General features: G+C 44.3%; 1 protein-coding gene across 13 annotated transcripts in view; it reads left to right on the forward strand.

The window, feature by feature from the left end:
* Positions 1–13,903, forward strand: part of LOC105479704 (lysocardiolipin acyltransferase 1) — a 232,971-nt gene that overhangs the window by 98,615 nt on the left and 120,453 nt on the right. For all 13 annotated transcript variants that reach the window (XM_071076457.1, XM_011737857.3, XM_011737855.3 and 10 more), the window contains one exon: positions 8,189–8,357. In XM_071076457.1, coding sequence (XP_070932558.1) covers positions 8,193–8,357 — 165 coding nt within the window. In that variant the 5' untranslated portion in view covers positions 8,189–8,192. The remainder of the gene's footprint in view (positions 1–8,188; positions 8,358–13,903) is intronic.

The raw sequence follows: 13,903 nt of genomic DNA on the forward strand, positions 1-13,903 counted from the left end.
CCAGAGCCACCTGGTGTTAATTTTTTTTCTATATGAGGCCTAGTTTCTAAGTTTTATGAGGCCTGGTTTCATTCCCTCCTCTTTTTGTGTCAGAGGCTCAATCTTGAGCCTCTTCTTCAGTCCTGAGGGTCTGGTATTGTTGGGTCAGAACCATAGCATGTACTATGTTTAATCTATTTTTAATAAGGGTGAGTAAGCGGTTGAGTATGCATGGCCCGAAAGTCAGGATGAGCATGAGCAGGATGAGGGGTCCTAAGATGGTGGAGATTAGAGTGCTAAGCCAAGGGGATTGGTTGTACCAATTTTCAAACCAATTCTGCTGAGATTCTCTCTCTTTTTTTCTCTTGTCTAATCTTTCTCTTAGTTTTGCCATAGAATCTTTAACTACTCCTGAATGATCTGCATAAAAACAACATTGCTCTTTCAGGGCTGCACAGAGCCCGCCCTCTTTCAGAAAGACAATTTCTAGTCCTCGTCGGTTTTGTAATACAACTTCAGACAGAGAAGTCAAGGACTCTTCAAGTTTTGTGATGGATTGTTCTATGGCTCTAAGGTCTTCATCTATGGCTACTCTAAGTTGTTGCAGATGATGGTTACCATGCACTAGGGCTGCTGTCCCGGTCCCAACTCCAGCCGCTACCCCAATTCCTAACATTACGGCGAGGGTGAGGGAGATAGGTTCTCTCTTTGGTCTAGTATGAGTTTTTTGCTCATACCGGAGATCAAAGGAGTCTCCAGAGTGATAGTATACTCGGGGAACAACTTGTACCAACACGCAATAGTGGGTGCCACTGCTAAAAACGGCTGTGGATACACAGGGGGTGAGCCCAGTGTTGCAAGCCCACCAGTCCGTCTCGGAGGGGACCAAATAGTGATTGGAGCTGGGTACTATCAAGGTTACATTACAAAGATGCTGATGACTAGGGGGCACTTGGCCTATGCAGGTTCCCGACCCAGAAACTTCAGCCAGGGTTAGTTTTCTTTGTTGTTCCCATGCGCATCCAGTAGGATTGGCGGAGTTAGTGAAATTATTAGTGGAGGCAATGCCTTCATAGTAAGGGGGGCCTGTTGCCAGACATAGCCAGCAAGAGGAGGTAAATTCTGGCTTTGTCTGGTTTAAAGTGAAATAGGAGCCCTTTATGAGATTTAGGAGCCTGTCACCTATTCCCAGGTCAAGGGGCCCGCGGGTGACGTTTTGGGCTGAGGGTGTGTATTTAGAGGAGGTGGAGATTAGAGGCGGGGAAGTGCTTTTAGGAGCTCTTGGTTGGGGCTCTCTTGGTGCAGGAACCAGGGGCTTCCTTGTTTCTGATAAAACTTGGTTTGGTCCTACTGCGACAGGGGCTGTGATAGGGTTGACTATTAATTTGATTTGGATAGGGATTCCATACAGTGGCTTTTGGTATAAATATAGGCCCCATATTAGTCCGGATATCCAACGGTTATCAGATTTTGCTGCATCTTGAAACTTGATGCGGACCAGATTGCAAGTTTTTGAATATCGGGTTCTGGTGCAGCGCTGGACAAAGGACATGGTTATGTACCAGGGTTTCGTGGCCCATTTCCATTCTTCATCATTAGTAGTTATACAGGACCAACTAGCGCAAAACAGGGCATCTATTTCTCCACAAGTTTTTCTCATTTCTCCTGTCCTGAATCCGGGACAGGCATAGAACCCGTTCCGGCTTACGGACACCCTTCTAGCCTGTTTTCTCCATTCTCCCCCTTCCATGTCATCTATCTTTGCTATTTTGTCTAGGTTGAAATAGAGGTCAGGGAACCAAGTCCCCATAGGAGCAATTTTTGAGGTTTTATCTAAGACCTCATGAGTACTAAAATCAATTACCTGCCAGGTCAGGTTATATGGCCGGTGGGGGTTATTACTGTCAGCGACGCAGGGAAGGAGGGCTAGTAATAAGCAAGGGGCTAGATACGAGAGAGTCTTATCTTGAGCGGGTCCTCGGAGCGTCGGAGTCTCCATGTCTTAGGTGGAGTTGGTCCGGGCGTCTCTGGAGCAGCCTTGGCGTGGGATGCGTGGATCCAAGTGGAGATTCCGTCAACCTTTATGGCTGTGGGCGTGGTCAGGAGAACAATGTAGGGTCCTTTCCACCGAGGCTCTAGTCCTTGAGTGCGATGCCGTCTAACGTAGACAGAGTCTCCTACCTGGAAGGGGTGACTGGTCTGTGGATGTCCTGGTTGGTACAGTTCTGCCAAGGGGGCCCAGAATTGGGCCTGTACTGCTTGGAGTCCTTTTAGCCGGGCCTGTAGGTCAGTCTTAGGATCGGAGGGGGAGAAGGAATTAAGCAAGGTTGACAAAGGGGGAGGTCCTCCGTAGAGGATTTCATATGGAGTGAGCCCAAAACGGTTAGGCGTATTTCGGGCCCTTAACAGAGCTAAGGATAGGAGGCGTCTCCAATCTTTTAAACCAGTCTCTAAGGTCAATTTAGTAAGGGTCTCTTTTATTGTTCTATTCATTCTTTCTACCTGTCCTGAGCTCTGGGGTCTATAGGCACAATGTAATTTCCAATTAATCCCCAATATCCTGGCGAGCCCCTGACTTACCTGAGAAACGAAGGCTGGCCCGTTATCTGACCTAATTACCTTGGGAAGTCCGAATCTAGGAAAGATTTCTTCCAAAATTTTCTTGGCTACTATGTGTGCCGTTTCTTGCCGGGTGGGGTAGGCTTCTACCCATCCTGAAAAGGTATCTATAAACACCAGTAAGTACTTATATCCAGCATAGTGAGGTTTTACTTCAGTGAAGTCTATTTCCCAATAGACTCCTGGGTGGTTACCACGAGTTCGTTTCCCTTCTGGCACTCGGGTAGCCCCAGCGTTTACCTGCTGACAGACCTTACAGGCAGATGTCACTTGTTCTACGAGGGTACTTGCCTTTGGGATTAGAAAGTCAGTTTTTTCAATCAGTAATTTTAGCTTTCGATTACTCAAGTGTGTCCAGGCATGCATCTGCTGGATCATTGCCAGGGCCTCCTTTTGGGGAAGGACTATTTTTCCTCCTTTTCCCCAGTTTTTAGTGTCTTTGTTTTCTATAGCCCCTATGGCCTTTGCTTCTTCCTGGTCTTCTGGGGTATAAGTATGTTCAATAGTTATGTGGCTGGTTTCGTCAGGTTCTGTGGCTAGGGTCAGTACTTCCGCCATGGCGGCTTGCCTGGCTACTTGGTCAGCCTGTCTGTTTCCTACTGCGACTGGATCCTGTCCTTTCTGATGCCCGGGGCAGTGAATTATAGCCACTTCTTGAGGAAGAAAAAGGGCTTTTAATAAGGCAATTATTTCAACTTTGTTCTTGATTTCCTTTCCTTCTGAGGTTAGGAGACCTCTTCTTTCATAGATACTTCCATGAGTGTGAGCCGTTGCAAAGGCATACCAGCTATCAGTATAAATGTTAGCTTTCTTTCCCTTGGACAGCTCTAGGGCCTTGGTTAGTGCTATTAACTCAGCCTTCTGTGCAGACGTGCCAGGAGGTAGTGATTGTGCCCAAATGGTGTTGTGGCCATCTACTACCGCCGCTCCCGCCCTCCGGGTACCTGAGTCAAGGTAACTGCTGCCGTCTGTGTACCAGGTGTGATCCGCGTCTGGGAGTTCTTGGTCTTTAAGGTCTTCCCGTGTTCCATGGGTCTCAGCCAGTACTTGCTGACAATCGTGTGGGCTTGGTTGGTCTTCTGGTACCGGCAGCAGCGTAGCAGGGTTTAGGGTGACCGGAGGGCCAAACTGGACGCGGTCCGTGTCCAGTAGGAGGGCCTGGTAGTGGGTTAGGCGTGCGTTGGTTATCCACCGGTCCGGGGGCTGCCGCACTATGGCCTCTAGAGCATGTGGGGTAATAACAGTCAGTGGCTGCCCAAGGGTTAACTTAGCAGAGTCCTTGACCAGCATAGCGGTGGCTGCCATGATACGAAGACACGGGGGCCAGCTGGCCGTCACAGGGTCCAGCTTTTTAGACAGGTATGCTACCGGTCTCTTCCAAGGCCCTAATTTTTGGGTCAAGACCCCTTTGGCAATCCCTTGCCTCTCATCCAGGAAGAGGGTAAAGGGCTTTGAGGTGTCCGGTAACCCAAGGGCCGGGGTAGACAAGAGTGCTTGTTTTAGTGCCTCAAAAGCCAATTGATGCTCTGTCTGCCAGGTGAAAGGGGTGCTTTCCTTGGTGAGTACATAAAGGGGGGCGGCCAGTTCAGCAAAACCGGGTATCCACAAGCGACAGAACCCAGCAGTTGCTAAGAATTCACGTACCTCCCTGGGATTTCGTGGTGGTGGAAGGCGAGCCACTGTCTCTATGCGCCCAGGGGTGAGCCACCTTTTCCCTTCACTCAGGATATACCCCAGATATGTTACCTTGGTCTGACAGAGCTGTGCCTTCTTGGCGGATGCCCGGTATCCTTTTTCACCCAGTGCCTGGAGTAGATGCCTGGTACCTTGTATACAGATTTCTTTTGTAGGAGCAGCCAGGAGGAGGTCATCCACATACTGGAGTAGAGTCACTTCTGGATTTTGGGTCCGGAAGTCGGTCAGGTCTCGATGAAGAGCCTCATCGAAGAGAGTGGGAGAGTTCTTGAATCCTTGGGGAAGCCGGGTCCAGGTCAGTTGGCCCGAAATTCCTTTCTCAGGATCCTTCCACTCAAAGGCAAAGAGTTCTTGGCTTTGGGGGGCCAGAGGTAAACAGAAGAAAGCATCTTTTAAATCTAATACTGTATACCAGTTATAGCCTGGTTTTAAGGTGCTGAGTAAGTTGTAAGGATTGGGGACCGTGGGATGGATGTCCATGGTTCTTTTGTTAATTTCTCTCAAGTCTTGGACAGGCCTGTAATCCTGAGTACCAGGCTTTTTTACTGGCAGAAGAGGAGTGTTCCAGGGCGAGCGACAAGGTCGCAACACTCCGAGTTCTAGAAATTTGTTAATGTGCTGCCGAATTCCTATATGAGCCTCTCGGCTCATGGGATATTGCTTGATAGACACGGGCACCGCCGTGGGCTTTAAATCAATTATGATTGGGGCTTGATACTTAGCTAGTCCGAGTCCTCCCGTTTCCGCCCAAGCTTGGGGAAAGTCTTGCAACCAAACATCGGGGAGGCTAGTGATGACCGGAGCGTCGAAAAGCCGATGCTCATCTTGCAGAGACGCAGTTAAAATTTGGATGGGCTGACCGTCCCGATCTAATACTTGGGCCCCAGTCTCGGAGAAGTGGATTTGGGCTCCGAGCTTGGTCAGAAGATCTCGCCCTAGGAGGGGGTAGGGGCATTCAGGTACCACCAAGAAGGAATGTGTCACCATTCCTTGTCCAAGATTAACTGTCCGGTGGTTAGTCCACTTGTGCAATTTTCCCCCTGTTGCCCCCGGACCCAGGATGTGCGGGAAGACAGGGGCCCGTCTGCCTTTGTCAAAACTGAATGTTGGGCCCCTATGTCCACCAAGAAGGTGGTGGGATGCCCCCCTACAGAGAGAGTTAGCCGGGGCTCGGGGGGGGCTCCAGAGCCTTGACACCCCTATTCGCTATCTTCACCTAGGGTGAGGACAGCGGCAGGTTTCTTTTGGTCTTTAGGACGCTTGGGGCAATCTTTAATCCAATGTCCCCGTTCTTTGCAGTAGGCACACTGGTCTTTTTCCACTTTTGGCCGCCTCCGCTTCTCTCCCTCTCTCCCTGGTCCTTTCTCTCTCACAACTGCCGCCAGGATTTTTGTTAAATGCTTATCCCTCACTCGGTCCCTACGATCCTCTCGCTCTATCTGTTCCTTCGCTAACCTGGCTTCCTTTTCCTCAGGGGTTTCTCTCTTATTATACACTTTTTCTGCCTCCCTAACCAATTCCTATAATCCATAGGTTTGGATTCCATCTAGCCTTTGGAGTTTTCCTTTTATATCTAATGCAGCTTGGTCTATGAATGCCATAGCTACGGTAGCCTTATGTTCTAGGGCCTCTGGGTCTAATGGGGTATACATTCGGAACCCTTCCAGAAGCCTTTCCATGAAGGCTGCCGGGCTTTCGTCCCTTTCCTGAGTTATGGTCCTTACCTTGGCCAAATTTGTGGGGCGCTTTCCTGCCCCTTTGAGACCCGCCAACAGAGCCTGGCGATAGATTCGGAGACTCTCCCTACCTGGTGCCGTTTCATAGTCCCAGTCTGGGCGGGTGAGGGGAAATCCCTTGTCTATTTCATTGGGAAGTTGGGTTGGGAGGCCTCCTGGTCCTGGCACATTTTTCCGGGCCTCTAGGAGGACTCGCTGCTTTTCTTCAGTGGTTAGGAGGACCTGCAAGAGTTGCTGGCAATCATCCCAAGTGGGCTGGTGAGTGAGGAGAATGGATTCTATCAACGAGGTTAGGGCCTGGGGGTCTTGGGAAAAGGAAGGGTTATGGGTTTTCCAGTTGTAGAGGTCAGAGTCAGAAAAGGGCCAGTACTGGACCGTGCGATTGACAGTACGGAGGGGAAAAAGGGAGGATTGCCAAGTGGAAGGGCCATCTGGGTCCTCAGTCCGCCGCAAGCGGAGACGTGGAGGTGTTGGCAGTGGCGTCCGAGGGGTGAGTTTGGGCGGGGCTGGAGAAGGAGACAGAGTGGAGGGAGGGGCCGAGGGAGAAGTTGGAGAAAGGGTAGGGGCCGAGGCGGTAGAGGAAAGAGCTGGGGACAAGACAGGGGGCAAGGGTGAAGCGTAAGGTGCAGGTCCCAGAAGGGGGTTCTGGGGTGGAGGAGGCAGGGGGTCAAGAAGGAGGAGATCCCTCTGGGGTTCATCTGGGAGGACTGGCTTAGGCGGGTCCAGATTCCGATTCTTTGGGGCTTCTAAGGCAAGGAGGGTAGATTGGGATGGGGAAGGGGAATGGAGGAAGGGTTTCACCCAAGAGGGAGGATTTCGGACCAGATCCTCCCAAATAATTATGTAGGCCACCTGGTCCTGGTGTCCGAGTGGCCCAGGATCCATCACTTTTGCTTTAACCTGCAAGATAATTGAGAGGTTAAATGTTCCGTCTCGGGGCCACTCCCCATGGAGGGTTGGCCATTCGGACGAGCAGAATGTTTTCCATCGTCCCTTACGGACTTCTACAGAGAGGTGGTGGGCTCGAGCCCAGACGTCAGGGAAGTGAGTCAGGGTTAGAGACAAAGGAGTCGTCAACGTCTGTCCCATTTCGTCCACGTATAACAAGGACAAAACGAAAGTAACAAAAACAAAGACCAGACAAGTAAGGAGAAGCCGCGCAGCCAGAGAGTGGCGCCACAAGATCACAAAATATTCAGACGGCAGGGGCGGCCTGCCTACAGATTTGAGGAGGCTGACTGAGTCGTCAGCCTTCTCCCAGACTACCGCCAGGGCGTCCCCCGGGGCGTAAGTGGGAAGGTGCTGGACACGTCTGTCCCCCTTCCCCACTTAATTCAGAAGGAGTACTCCCCAGAGTTCAGAGTTAGCCGGCAAGACAGACAGAACAAAACGAAAGTACCTGGTGGGTCCGTTCAGTCAGCAGTCCGTGGCCCGGGCCAGATGGGTCTCCGCCGGATGGGTCGGGGGTCCTCGGACGACCCCACTTCCCGGCCAACGCACCAAATGTTGGAACCGAACTGTCGATTCCCTCCTGGGCAGGGGTCGCCGCGAAGGATCACCAACACGAGATTCACAGCAGAGAGTTATTTATTACTAGCGCGCTAGGGTCCCAAGCTCTAAGTTGGCCCTGGGACCCCGACTGCTTGTTACAGGCTGTTTATATAGGCAAACACAAGTTCAAACACAGCTTATGGCGCGAAATTCAAACAAAGCTTAAGGCGCAAAATGATTGGGTCTAGCTATGGCCTGAGCAAGGTGTCTTATGCTAATTGGTTAGAGCAGGACCTTATGAGGTTTTTTCCTGGAGTTGTTGATTCCGGGAACTTCGCGGCAGGGTGGGACCCCATGAGGTTGTTTCCCGGAATTGGCAGGGTGGGACCCTATCAGGGTGGGTCCTTATCGAGGCAGGGTGGGACCCTATCCAGAGCCACCTGGTGTTAATTTTTTTTCTATATGAGGCCTAGTTTCTAAGTTTTATGAGGCCTAGTTTCAATAGGAGGGTCACCTCTTTGAAATTCAGGCACTTATATTGTTTATTAGAGCCTTTCTGTAGCCCTAAAATTAGTGATCATTTTATGCTCCATCATCCTGAAATTGAATTCAAGCTGTTAAATGTATAGTAACAAAATATATCCTTTTTTTTTTTAAATATCTTTCAGAATCATGGCGTCATGGAAAGGGATTTACTTTATACTGACTCTGTTTTGGGGAAGCTTTTTTGGAAGCATTTTCATGCTGGGTCCCTTTTTACCTTTGATGTTTGTAAACCCGTCTTGGTATCGCTGGATCAACAACCGCCTTGTGGCAACATGGCTCACCCTACCTGTGGTAAGTTACACACCAGAGGAGACTGTCTGCTTGTACTAGAGTGCCCCCTACCCCTGATAGATACCTAAATCCATGGATGTTCAAGTCTCTACAATATTTGCACATATCCTATGCACATCCTTCTGTATGCTTTAAATATTCTCTAGATTGCTTGTAATACCGAATACAACATAAATGTTATGTAAGTAGTTGTTATTGTTAGGGAATTGTATTGCTTAGGGAATAATGACAAGAAAAAAAAAGTCTGTGCATTCTCAGTATAGGTTCAACCATCCTTTTTTCCCATGAATATATTTGACCCATGATTGGTTGAATTCACAAATGCAGACCCCAAGGATGTAGAGGGCTGAATGTGTTTTGCTGTGTTCCATTGGGCTTCTTAGATCTATAGGTTGGTTGGTTTTTGTTTTTTTTTTTTTTTAACTGGGAAATTTTAGACCATTATTTTTTTCACATTTTTTTCTGCCTTATTCTCTCTCTTCTCATTTTGGGAACTACAATTACATGTATGTTAGATTGATTATCTTGTCACATATGTCACAAAGGCTCTCTTCCTTTTCTTCCCTTGTATTTTTTCCCCTGTATTTTTCATATTGAATGATTTCTATTTATCTGTTTTCAAGCTGAATGACCCTTTCTTCTATTATCTTTAATCTGCTGTTTGTTCATCTAGTGAATTTTTATTTAAAATACTGTAAGTTCTGGAATTTATTTTGGGTTCTTTATTGGTTCTGTTACTTTCTTGAGATTTCTCGTCTATTTATTAATTATAGCCATATTTTCCTGTAAGTCAGCTGGATGATGTCTAGTACCTTTTACTCTGTTAGGGCTGGTCTTTTAGGCAAAATTTCTTCTTGCTTTTTTTAATATAAGTATGCTTTGTTTTGTGATTGGATTGCAAGAATAGTTGGCAGGATCTCTTAATGTTCATCCAGCAACTTGTTATTGTCTACTGTGTACCTAGCATTTTGCTAGGATGCAGTGATGAACAGGACAGATATGATCTCTGTCCTTGTGAAGATAATAGTCCTCTACCTAAAATGTCTTATCCTAATTGTCAATTTACAGAGCTTGACTAATTTCTTTTCTGGCTTTCATTTGACTAAAAATCTTTTTCTTTTAGAGGACAGAAGTTGACTTTCCCAGACCATTAATTTTTAGAGTTACATTTTAAAATTAGCTTTAATGATATGAAGCCCAGTGTTTCATTGCAACCCTAAACATACCATTTACCATAAAATACTCATTTTATGTTGTTGCTTAACCACTATCACTCTCTATTTACAAAGTGAGTATTTCTCTATATACATATATTAAGTAAAATAAGAATACTGTTCAGTTTACATAATATTAATCATCACAAGTAGATACTTCTAAAACGTCATCTACAAACTGTATGCTAAGTAATGTTACTGTCATCGTAAAATCAGAGACATTTCCTATTGAAACATTTGACTGTTTTCGTGTCATTTATATAACTATTTTTAGTGTTTGTTTCATCATCTGTAAAATAAATTGGAGTAAATGATCTTTGAGATTTATTCTAGATTCAGAATTGTATATCTGATTGTAAAGCAAACATTCAGAGGTTAAATGATTTTTTGTAATAGTCATGTATTGTTACTATACTTCATTTTCTAAATGTCATCTGTTTTCTGTAGTATATAATCTTTTAATTATGAACCACACATTTTTGTTGAATCTTTCTGCCAAAACCTTGAGAGTTCTGAGAATTGGTAAACATTAATATAATTGTAATGCTTTTACAGTGTCCAGTCACTAATTTTTGGAGAGCGAGCATTTTCACAGACATTGCAGACAGGTATTTGGTTTCACTATTGGCCTTCCCACTTTCTAGTCATTTGAACTTGGCTAAGCTCCTTAGCCTCTCTGTAAGCTTTTGTTTCTTCATCTCTATAAAAAGGGATCTTAATACTACCTACCTATATCAGAAAGTCATCGTAATGATTAAACGAGATAATAAATATATAGCCTTTTTAGTATAATGCTTGCCATTTGGTAGATACACAGTAAATATTTGGTATTATATTAATTTTAGTTTTAGTTTTAGTTTTGCTTTTATATTTTAGGCTAAACTGGTGTTTTAAAGAAAATTCAAAATATAGTGGCTCAAATACGGTAGAACTGTACTGACTTACAGGGCCAGGCTGGCAAGGTACCTACGGTCTCTGAGGTCATCAAAGGGTCCTGATGTCATCAAGGGTTCAGATGTCTTCTATCCTGTTAATCCATCTAGCTTGGCCTCCAGCCTGGTATAATGTCCTCTTGTATTTGGTCAAGACTGGGTCACTGCCACTTCTTTGCCCCACTCTGGAGGAAGTCTAGAGCAAATGCTTTCTTTCTATATCAGTGACTCACGTGTCTAGTACATAGCAAGTTGCACGTATCACTTTTGCTTACTCTACTGGTAAGAGCAGCTAAAAACTGTAGTAGAATCTGGGAAATGTCTTTTTTTTTCTGGGCAGCCATGTACACAGTTAAAACTCTTACTCTGGAAGAAATGCTGGTATTCATAGGACAAGTTACTAAAAAAATTCTGCAGTAGCTGTTTCTACTGTTATTAATATTAGTAGCATTACTATTACTGCAGAATTACATTATACACCCACAGTATTTGTACAGTTTCAATTACATGCACTAAGATAGGTAAGGGAATAGTGGGCAGAGAAGAGAATGAATTGTTTCTGCTTCATATGAGATGAAATGGGAAGTATGAGTGGTTCTCTACTGAGTATGATTCTTATGTTTAAAGATAGATATTTTTAAACAACATACAAACCAATCACTTTGTCTGATGGTCAGGTAGGGTAATAGCAATATAGTACAATTTTGGGAGAAGATTGGCCGAGCTGGACTTACTGATAGTGTAATCTTTTGAGATGCACCATCCTAGGAGATTTTCAAAGATAATTTCACCTATTCCTAACTTTTGTCTTATTAGCTGTTTGGACAGTTTAACACATAGGTAAGATTTAACTACCACAGTACTAGTAAAAAATTAGTATACATTTGGAAAACTGCTGTCACTCAGCTGTTTAGTTTACTAGTTACAGCATATCAGGCAGAGAACGTTTTTTTAGTTAAGAAATGTATAGACGTTGAATTCCTTATAGCTAGGTTACAGAAAAATTGATATCCTAGTTTTGAGATAATGAATGTCTCTGTTGAAAGAAATGGAGAGGAACTCTCAAGGGTGTCTTTAATCGCCTTTTATCTCATACTTGTACAGAGAGCTAAAGGAGTTTTTAAGCAATAATAAAATATATTATTTTTAAATTCAAAGTGAATTTAATCTGAAACTTATTCTTATCCCTTATTGATGTACTTTATTTTAAGCAATCCCAAACAGTTAAAAATAATTTTCCACCAAAAATAAATTAGGATAAATGCACTTAAACTAATTATTGCTTCACAAAAATAGTCACAAAATGATCTTCTCTTTCGTTAAGTTTCTCTTGTGGATTAAAATGATTTCGTTGGCAAGATTTTTCTTGTCTTACTATTTTTAAGGAGCACATTTTCTGTGCTAAAAGAGGCATAGCAGTGAAGTGTTTTAGAATCTTAGAATTAGATGAGACTTAGAGGTCACTTTGTCTAACCTAACTCTGTGGGCAAGAATCCCTTCAAGAACAATCTGCAGGGTGACCATTCAGTCTTTGTTTGAATGTTTCTATAATTTGGAGTGCATGTCTTTGTTCCTTTCATTTTTGGACAGTTCTGTTCAACATAATCAATACTGTAAGGGTCAAACTCAGCATGTGCTCAGAGCAGTTTTTGCTTCTCAAAATCTTAACTCTGACCAAACAGTCTGATTACTACCTGGGATTATGAAAATTACTTGGAGTTCTGTCCTTTCACCATAAATCATGCCTTAAGAATTTAGAGGTCATTTTCTAACTGTCTACCTAGGGCACAGGTTTCTTCCACAGCCTTCCGATCTTTTGATACCATTCCAATCCTAGCATAAAACAGATGTTCAATAAACATAGATTGCTGAACGTGATTTTTGTCTGTACTGTTGCTCTTAACAAAGTGGGTGCTCAGTGTCTTGAAGAATGAGTTGGGATTGCAAAGCCTCAAGTAGCTAGAGATTTGGGTAACCAGACCTAAGCTGAACCTGAAAAGCAAAAGCAGATGTGGAGATGAGTTGTTATTACCTCAGACTAAATAAAGATCCATCAGAATGATAAATGAGAGTGAGAGCAGCAGGCATGATGGCAAAACTTTCTCTGTCATCTTGAGAGGAACCACTCTCATCTTTGTGTTTTTATACACGATGGAACACTTGGACATAGTAAGTAGTGGTATATAAAAGATCCTTGGAAAATGCTTCCATATTTCTATTAAATAATACACAGAGAAATCTTTGACCAATTAGGTAAAAATTATCAGAATTGTTACTCTTCAATATAAGAAACAATGCATTATAAAATTTTGTAAGATTTATTACTGTTGACACTATTATCTCTCTCGTATACTAGAAATAAAATAAATATGAGAATAGTGTCTTTTTTCCCAGTCTTTTAGTCTGGATTATTTGAATTCTGGAGTTCTTTATAGATATTACAACTTTATTTCTGTGTAGTATATTTGTTTTTCTGCCTTTGCAGGAGCTGTAAATAGGTTGACTGGATATGTCTCATCTGGTATTACAACTGATTAATGTGGACTTGAGATCTTGGCTGCCCAGAAGGTTATTTATAACCTTCAGGCATATTCTGATAGAATGCTGGATGTCAAAGGAGAGAATGTCATGTTATATGAGATGTTCCTGGACACCCGATCTTGGTGGTGGTGGTGGAGGTGATTTTTTTTTTTTTTTTTTTTTTTTTTTTTTTTTTTTTTTTTGAGACAACATTCTCTTGCCCAGCTGGAATGCAGTGGTGCCGTCCGATCTCACTGTAACCTGAAATTCCTGGACTTGAGCAATCCTTCTGCCTCTGCCTCCTGAGTAGCTAAGGCTCTGGGCATGTGCCACAATGCCTAGCTTTTAAAATGTTTTTGTAGAGCTGGAGTCCTGCTATGTTGCCTAGGCTAGTTTTGAACTCTTGGCCTCAAGCGATCTTCCTGCCTGAGCCTCCCAAAGTGCTGGGATTACATGTGTGAGCCACCACACCCATCCCAGTCTTGGATTTTTAAATTTTGTTATTTTTCATAATGAAAAGCAAAGGATTGTTTGGAATCCATAGGTATCATATGTTAGAGATTGCATATATAGGGTTATATATGAGGTTTGGGATTTATAGGCTTAAGATTTTTAACTCTTGGCCAGGTGCGGTGGCTCACACCTGTAATGCCAGCACTTTGGGAGGCTGAGGTGGACGAGTCATGAGGTCAGGAGTTCAAGACCAGTCTGGCCAACATGGTGAAATCCCGTCATTATTAAAAATACAAAATATTAGCTGGGCGTGGTGGGCGGGTGCCTGTAATCTCAGCTACTCGGGAGGCTGAGACAGGAGAATCGCTTGGACCCAGGAGGCGGAGGTTGCAGTGAGCCAAGATCACGCCACTACACTCCAGCCTGG

Source organism: Macaca nemestrina, chromosome 13 (assembly GCF_043159975.1).
Source record: "Macaca nemestrina isolate mMacNem1 chromosome 13, mMacNem.hap1, whole genome shotgun sequence".
NCBI classification, from domain to species: domain Eukaryota; kingdom Metazoa; phylum Chordata; class Mammalia; order Primates; family Cercopithecidae; genus Macaca; species Macaca nemestrina.